At 35.8% G+C, this 10,000-nt stretch overlaps 1 protein-coding gene across 2 annotated transcripts in view; it reads left to right on the top strand.

The window, feature by feature from the left end:
- Window positions 1–10,000, top strand: part of NCAPD3 (non-SMC condensin II complex subunit D3) — a 248,830-nt gene that overhangs the window by 220,785 nt on the left and 18,045 nt on the right. For both annotated transcript variants that reach the window (XM_085893013.1, XM_085893010.1), the window contains 2 exons: window positions 6,363–6,541; window positions 6,665–6,810. In XM_085893013.1, coding sequence (XP_085749139.1) covers window positions 6,363–6,541; window positions 6,665–6,810 — 325 coding nt within the window. The remainder of the gene's footprint in view (window positions 1–6,362; window positions 6,542–6,664; window positions 6,811–10,000) is intronic.

The following is a 10,000-nucleotide window of genomic DNA, read 5'->3' as shown; positions in this document are numbered from 1 at the left end:
TATATATAGAGATATATATAGAGATATATATAGAGATATATATAGAGATATATATATATATATATATATATATATATATATATATATATATATATATATATATATATATATATAACCTGGTGTTGGCTCAGTGGTTAGGGTGGCGGCTTGGGATCCGAGGGTCCTGAGTTCAAGCCTCGTTTCCCGCTGAATTAATTCACCAGGGGGTTGACTCAGCCTGCCATCCTTCCGAGGTCGGCAAAATGAGTACCAGCTTGCTGGGATGACCGAGTCATTCAAGTATCCTGCGTCAGAGTGGCGACCTGTCCAGGATTGTGCCCAATAGCCAAGGAGACTGCTTCGGCAGCACCAACGCTCTGTACAGAGTATGGTCCCAATGGAATATATATATATATATATATATATATATATATATATATATATATATATATATATATATATATATATATATATATATATATATAATATTGTTGTGGTTGAGGAAATTCACAAACCACCATTCAGGTCCCGTAGGTGAGATATCTCTGTAAGTTGTTAGTGTAGTTAGCCCAAACCCGTTGTTTAGAGGGAATAAATGTGATTCATTCGGGCTGCGACCCTTCAAGATAGCCGTTTTTCTGTTCTATCTTTATTTTGAACCAACCACGTCTCAACCGCCATCACACAACAACCACCAACCGCAACGCCGCTTCATAACAACAACAACGCCAACAGCCACGACCTTTACCGTCACAACTCGTTCTCGCAATCATCGCATCACCGCCATTCCAAGCGTCACCGTGGCCAGGGACCACCACAATAAACCCTCCACCACCTTCACCTCTCCTCCTTCTGCCGCCATTCCCGCACCGCTTGTGGGCACCGATCCTGGACTCGTACAGGGCACGCGCCGAGCAGCGGGTGCAAAAAGCGGCCTTTCCGGGGAAGTCGGATCAGGAATGATTCACGCCCACTTCTGTTCCATCCTATCAGCGAGCGCGGGGCGATTTGGCCCCGCCTCCAGGCGCGTCGGAGTAGAATCGATATATGCAAATTTGAGGATCAGGAATGATTCACGCCGACTTTTCCTCCGTCCAATGGGCGAGCGTGGCTCCGCCCCCGAGCCGATCCTGATCCGAAAATCTGCATATGGTTTCTCCTGCTGACTATAAAGCGCCGAGCACGGGGCGAATTGAGTGAGAGAAGAGTTTCTGTTTCGGGCTCGAGTTGGAGAAGAGTTTCTGTTTCGGGCTCGAGTTGGAGTAGAGAGTTTCTGTTTCGGGCTCGGGCGCGTTGTGGCGGCGGCGAAGTGTGGCAGCAGCAGTCAAGACGGGTCTGGAGGAGAGGCGGTCTGTCGGGGAGCTGCAGAGAGGAGAAGCCGGGAACGCGGTCGAGGGCGCAGTGGAGTCGCTCGTCGCGGGACCCAAGCAAGCCAGCTATTCTCTCTCCCCAGAGCATCAACAACCCCCCCTGTTTCCCCCCGCGCTGAGATAGTGCGAAAAGGGGGCCCCGTTCCCACCCCATTCCAAGCAGTGCCAACGAAACCCGCGGAGGAGCGGGTTATATATACATATATATATATACATATATTTATATATATATATATATATATATATATATATATATATACATATATATATATATATATATATATATATATATATATATATATATATATATATATATATATATATATATATATATATATATATATATATATATATATATATACATATATATATACATATATATATACATATATATATACATATATATATATATATATATATATATATATATATATATATATATATATATATATATATATATATATATATATATATATATATATATATATATATATATATATATATATATATATATATATATATATATATATATATATATATATATATATATATACATATATATATATATATACATATATATATATATATACATATATATATATATATATATATATATACATATATATATATATATATATATACATATATATATATATACATATATATATATATATATATATATATATATATATATATATATATATATATATATATATATACATATATATATATATATATATATATATATATATACATATATATATATATGTTTTTTGTCATCGCTCAATTTTGCCAATACAGAATCTCAGACTGCTTGGCCTCCTAATATGTTCTTGCATCATAATAGTGGACCTACACTGAAGTTGTGCACCTGATATTTGAATAGTTTCCTTGATCTATTTTTCAGATTTTGACCTAATTAACAAAACACATCTTTTTGATCATAACTTGAATAATTTTCCTCTGATTTTCATGACGTGCTTTATGGAGCAAAGATATTGATAATTATAATCCTGCTGATGTGTGTATGTATATATATATATATATATATATATATATATATATATATATATATATATATATATATATATATATGTATATATGTATGTGTATATACATATATATATATATATGTGTATGTGTATATATGTATATATATATATATATATTTATATATATATATATGTGTATATATATATATATATATATATATATATATATATATATATATATATATATGTATATATATATATATGTATATATATATATATATGTATATATATATATATGTATGTATATATGTATGTATATATATATATATATATATATATATATATATATATATATATATATATATATACATATATATATATATATATATTCCTTGAAGCTAAAGGTATTGGGGTTGAAAGTTGCAATGAAATGCTCTGTGGGAAAGCTTGCTTCCAATTTTCACACCACTACTGACATGATTATCTGCAAAATGTTCAATCGAAGAAGGAAGAACTAGATTTGTTGGTGAAGGCGTCAACCAACGGTATATCTGCGTTAGCCAACCCGTAGATAATCAACAGGATGCTGATTTAAGTATGCTAATCACCATGGGAAGCAAGGAAACGCTGACGTTTTGGCCAGTGGTGATTTTTCTTTTGTGCAAAAGAGCTTCATGCTCAACATGTCGGTTTCTCCTTGCTTACCATGGAAGTTAGCATTCCTCAATCAGCCTCTTATTGATTTCATCCATTCTTCAATTATCACTCTTTCTTACACCATGGAGAGGGCACTGGAGGCGATTTTCTTACATCAAGTCTGACTGTCAATCAGAATTGCCTGACTTACACAGCAGTTTTTTTATGTTGTATAATGTCAGTCTGGGCTGGCAGAATGGCATGGAGGAAATGCACGTTGACCTCGAAGCTCTCTCGCCTTAGTTTGAATCCCGAACCAACTATAAACTGTCATCCCGGTGTGTCACAGGCAGGTTGATTCATCAATTTCTGTGCCGTCCCTCGGATGGACGTTAAAATGGGCATCCCATCTACCGGCATTAGTTGGTGGTCCAGCCTTTCCAGATCTTCCACTGTAAGTGCAATGTATTCTACCTCGGTTGAGACGGTTATTTTGAAGGTCCCCTTTGGTCTGCCTTTCTTCCTTTTCCCCATTGCGGTGCATTTTCATACTTGCTTTGGTATTCTGTCACCAGACAATCTGAGGACATGCCCCAGGGTATGGCCATCTCCTCTTCCTCGCAATAGTGATCAGTGGTTGGGTGTTCGCTTTTTCCAGGACCTCTTTATTTGATATAAATGAAGCACTTGATATTCAGTAGTCTCCACAGACATCGACACCAAAAGCTTAACTAACAGTTTTTGTTCAATCTGTTTGTTGGTCCTACAGGTCTCTGTTCCATTCAGTGTTGCTGAATGGGATAACATTGCTCTTGAATAATTTCAATTTCATTTCTCCCTGATCTTAGATTTTCACACTGTGCTCAACGTTTTAAAGGCATTATTTGCTTTTGCAATTCTCATTTTAATGTCTGAAAAACAATCTCCATCTGTTTGTGTCCTGCTGCCTGTGTGTGTGAACTTTGTCACATTGTTCAATTTTTCATTTTCAAGGAGGATCGGTATGGTTGAAGTGGTGGTGGTGTTCGTAGATCGCTATCGGTAATCGGCGCAGGCTTTCTCAAGCACACCCAATTCGTATAAAACTCGCAGAGCCAACCCGTCGCTGACGAACTAATTGGTCTTCCTGTTTGCCAAATTTACCTATGCATAGCGTGCTTTAACCCACCCCTGCCCCGTGTTCATGTCTCCTCCCCTTCATCCTGATGTCTCGTATACTCAGATGGGGCCCCTCCATTGGGAGGGGGGGGTGGAGAAGGGAAGGAGGTCAAATTTACCAGTGTGCAGGGAGTACTCTAACCTCACCGTTTCCCTGGTAAAAAAAAAAGGGAATTGTAATACTCTCTGCCACCGCAAGGGTGCGCCACACTGTACACATTTACCTCGATAATTTACGCACCCCTGCATGAGATTATGACCATATCGCCGATGTTATCCCATACACAAAGTTGTATTTGTACCCCAAGTTTGGAACTTAAAATATGTGGCCGAGAGAGAGGTGCAGGCAGAGAGACGGACAATGGCATATATATATATATATATATATATATATATATATATATATATATATATATATATATATATATATATATATATATATATATATATATATATATAACCAATTGCTTTAAAAACATCTGTGATTGCAAAGAAAAACGTAATTGGTTATGTTGATGCTTAAAAATTGTGCCTCACTGTACCGACTTCCTGGTACATCTTGATGTCATACGTTCCACTGTTCCAGATGTAGCCAAGTGCATGAAAGCTTTTTAAATCGTGTATGGTATTTAAGGATTGAAAACACCTTTCTTTGATTTGTTGTGATATCCCAAAATGTTTGTGGAAACAAAATTGATTTTTTTATTTTTTTAACTCCAGATTATTTTTGGTATACTGGTTTAATATTTAAATTTCCATTACCGGTCGATCAATATGAAAAATTATTCTGATATAACCACCATATTGATATATCGCCAGACCTGAAAAGAATCAAAATGCTCTTATTGACATGAAACTCTCAATTCCCTTAAAAAGTACGATCTTTGGTTTGCTTTACTGGCCAACACTGAGGAATTCTTCCTCCATTTCAATTTGTTATTGATCACTGCTGAAATACTTATTCTCAGAAACTTTTTCTCTACTATGGTCATGAATCGCAGTCAAAGGGTCTTAAATGATATGATTTTAAAAGATTGTTCAACATTTGAAGAAAATTCAGTTCTAATTCAAGAAAAAGAAATCACAAATCTCTCCTGGTTCTGAATTACACAGCGATGAAATGTTTGGTGTACCGCACACGCAAGGTGAAAAGTGGGGTTCAGCAATGTCTGTCTTTCCATCCGTCCATCCATCCATCTGTCTGTCTACAAATGTCAGTTTATGATCGAGGACCACCTTTATGTCATTTGAATGTTATATTTTGAAAATGAATCGGAACATGAATTGGAAAATAAACCAGCTCTGAAGTTGTCCCGATCACACATGCACATGGAGGAATAAGATTAAAAAAATTTTTTACTCTGCCGTGTCTGGCAGTCAAACAAAATTGAAAATCATTCCAAACAAGGAACTTAGTTTTTATGGATGTTATAAAGGACACAAACAACAGTCATGAATAACTAAAGTCACGTGTTAGATAGGGTTGGGCAATAGGCACTGTGTCAACGGCGGTAAACTTCTAGAATTATTTTTTTTGTACGACCTTGACGAGCTTTATTCTATTTTAATTGAGTGGTATATTTGAACACTAAAACACAAATTGCCTTCTTTGCACTTTCAAAACCCTTCCATTTAGCAGTGGTTGGGCATGTTAAATGAGGTGTTGTATAAAACTGTTTCAACGGTGCTAAACTTCTGGATTTATTTGTTTTTTATCCCACTTTTAAAATCATTTTATTCCAATTTAATGATTACTTGAACACTGCATGGGGTAAAGTGTTCTATGAATTCTCTCGTTTGTACATTTGTAGGCTGGCATACCTTCAGTTTGCTCTGGAATTAATGTCTATTGTTGAGGATATTATAATGTTTGAGGCTCGATGCTGGCTGTTAAGAAGAGTAAAGTAAAATGTGACAATGGCGAACGAGGAAGAATTGGGGAGTGCAATGTCGTGAGGTCACATGCCTGAGCTTGAAACTCGATAATTTTGTGCTCCAAGAATATGGGTGGATGCTCATCTTGTGTAGCTAGCTGGCCAGGTTTAACTTGTCTATACATCCGGGTTCAAGGATTCGTTTCTGGGACCGAGGCAGTGTTGAGCTACAGACTTGGTCCTTCAGTCAGGTTGCTGTATATAGTTCAAAAACCATTGCCAATGAGGCACAATTATACCATGATCTTCATCTTTAATCATTGTTTTCATATAAGCACTCTAATCTCTTGCAGCTTGCGCCTCAATCTCCTGGTGCCGCCAAAATGAATGCTGTTCCCCACATCGAGGCAAATGACCCACGATCACCAGGTGCTGCCCAAATGAATGCTGTTCCCCAGCTGGAGGCAAATGATCCTCAATCTCCTGCCAATGTCTTCCAAACTCCAAGGGGCTCCAGACAGCCAAATGTCAGGTGCAAAAAGAGAGAGAGAAAAAATACAGTTGACATTTGGCTGATCCTGGCCTTTTAATCCTGTAATAACATGTGACGTGTCAACTTGCTTCTTTTATTCTTTTTGTTTTTTGTAACTAACAGGCATCTCTCCTTGGCTACTGCTGTCATTTTAAACTCTGCTGTGAAAATGGCAGAAGCCCTGCGTAGAGAGCGCAGTGCATCTGCTTCACAATTGGCGTCCTCCAAGGCACCAAGAACAAGCCCAACGGCCCAAGCAGAATCAGATGGTCTTTATTTTTGTTTTCTTTGTCTGTTAACATCAGGACCCAGAATTTTAAAAACTTAATTATGTTCACACTCTGCACTGTGATAGATTGCATGACCATGCCCAAGAGCCATAAAGTGATTGAATGATAATGAAATAAATGTCCACAGATGCTTTCCCCAACTTTTCCCAAAAAGTATATTTATTGATATATATATATATATATATATATATATATATATATATATATATATATATATATATATATATATATATATATATATATATATATATATATATATATATATATATATATATATATATATATATATATATATATATATATATATATATATATATATATATATATATATATATATATATATATATATATATATATATATATATATATATATATATATATATATATATATATATATATATATATATATATATATATATATATATATATATATATATATATATATATATATATATATATATATATATATATATATATATATATATATTTATATATATATATTAATATATATATTGATATATATATATATATATATATATATATATATATATATATATATATATATATATATATATATATATATATTGATATATATATATTGATATATATATTGATAAATATATATTGATATATATATATATATATATATATATATATATATTGATATATATATATATATATATATATATATATATATATATATATATATATATATATATATATATATATATATATATATATATATATATATATATATATATATATATATATATATATATATATATATATATATATATATATATATATATATATATATATATATATATATATATATATATATATATATATATATATATATATATATATATATATATATATCTATCTATATATATATATCTATATATATATATATATATAGATATATATATATATATAGATATATATATATAGATATATATATATATATATATATATATATATATATATATATATATATATATATATATATATATATATATATATATATTGTCGCGGATTCGCGCCCGCCGGCGTGCTGACGGCCACGTAACTCGAATCGCGGCACGTCGCCCACCGGACGGACAATCCAGTCGTGACCCTCTCGGACTAACGCCGGGAACCAGTCACGGGTGGACCTTTCGGTCTCACCGCGATCGAGCCAATCGGCCCCCGCGTGGGATAGGGTTGCTCGCCAAATTCGACCTACCTAAGTACCCACACGGAGGGTAGACCGGGCGATCGCACCTCGCCGCAGGTCGACTTCGGACACGGGCCACTTAAGCGACCCGTTCCGTACTATCGGGATAACCGAGCGGTGTTATTCGTCGGCCTCGACGGTTCGATTAATTATCGGGCGTCTTAGCCCAGGACCAACCCTTTACGTGAAGCAAGATGGGGATTCAATGAAAGAAATGACGAAGCAAAGCAGGAAAACAGTTCAACATAAAGCACATTTATTCGCGATGAACGGAAAGCACACATATACAATTCCACCAAAAGCACATGTAAAAGGAAAAGAAACACAATGCAATTTTACACAAAAAGCAAATGTAAAAGCGAAGACACAATGCAGAGCTATCTGACTACCGAGCACACGGCAACACTTATACAATTCTACTTCACAGACGGCGCCGACAACACATACCCAAAACCAAGAAAAAGAACACCCTCAAGGATGAGGCGGGCCTGGGGCCGAGACCGGGTCGGGCCTACCCGTCTGATGATGAGGCGCGAAGTGGCGATGGTGCCCCAACTCCGCGGGCCTCGCGGACAGTGTCTGGTAGGGGGTGGGAAAAGGGGCCCCCTTTGTCGCACTATCTCAGCGCGGGGGGAAACAGGAGGGGGTTGCTGATGCTCGGGGAAGTAGGATTTTTATTCTGTCTCGGGTCCCGCGACGAGCGTCTCCACCTCGACCAGGTCGCGCCGTCGGCCTCCCGCCTTCAGCTCCCGGCACCGACGCGAGCACCCCCTCGTCCGTCTTCGCCGCCGCCACCTCTCCACAGCTCCGCCGACAACTCGTTCCAACGCACAGCTCGTTCCAACGCGCAACTTCCTTCCAGCTCCACCGACGACTCTCTTGAACTCCGAACTCACTCTTTCCAACGCACACCCCCTTTCTGACGAACGCAGCCGCTTATATAAGCCCCGTGGCTTCGCCTTTGACCCCCTGCCTTCGACCTTTCACCTCGCTCCCCATTGGCCCGAGAAAAAGTGGGCGTGAATGCTTTTTGATCCATGAATTTGCATATAGCGACCGCCCTCCAACGCCCTGGAGGCGGGGCCAAATCGCCCCTCGCTCACCGATTGGACGGAACAAAAGTGGGCGTGAGTCGTTTTTGATCCGTTTTTCTGCGGAAAGTCCGTGATGTTTTGTACACGGTGTTCGGTGCGCGCCCTGCACGAGTCCAGTACCGGTACCCACAAGCGGCGCAAGAACGGTGGCGATGCGACGGTTGCGAGGTGTGACGGTAAAGGTCGTGGCTGTTGTGGTGAAGCGGTGTTGTGGTGGGTGGTTGATGTTGTGATGACTGTTGAGACGTGGTTGGTGGTGGTAATAATGGCGGTTGGACCAAAATAAAGATAGTAAAAGAAAAACGGCTATCCTGAAGAGTCGCAGCACGCATGAATGACATTTATTCCCTCTAAACAACGGGTTTGGGCCTAACTACACATATACTTACCGAGATATCTCACCTAAGGGACCTGAATGGTGGTTTGCGAATTTGGTCAACCACAACAATATATATATATATATTGATATATATATATATATATATTGATATATACATATATATATATATATATATATATATATATATATATATATATATTGATATATATATTGATATATATATTGATATATATATTGATATATATATTGATATATATATTGATATATATATATATATATATATATATATTGATATATATATATATATATATATATTGATATATATATATTGATATATATTGATATATATATATTGATATATATATATTGATATATATATATATATATATATATATATATATTGATATATATATATATATATATATATATATATATATATATATATATATATATATATATATATATATATATATATATATATATATATATATTGATATATATATATATTGATATATATAT

The sequence above is a fragment of the Eptatretus burgeri genome, chromosome 1 (assembly GCF_056783735.1).
Source record: "Eptatretus burgeri isolate ZD-2024b chromosome 1, Ebu_testis_v1, whole genome shotgun sequence".
NCBI lineage: Eukaryota > Metazoa > Chordata > Myxini > Myxiniformes > Myxinidae > Eptatretus > Eptatretus burgeri.
The sequence above is the reverse complement of the archived record's forward strand: the minus strand, read 5'-3'. Positions and strand labels throughout refer to the sequence as shown.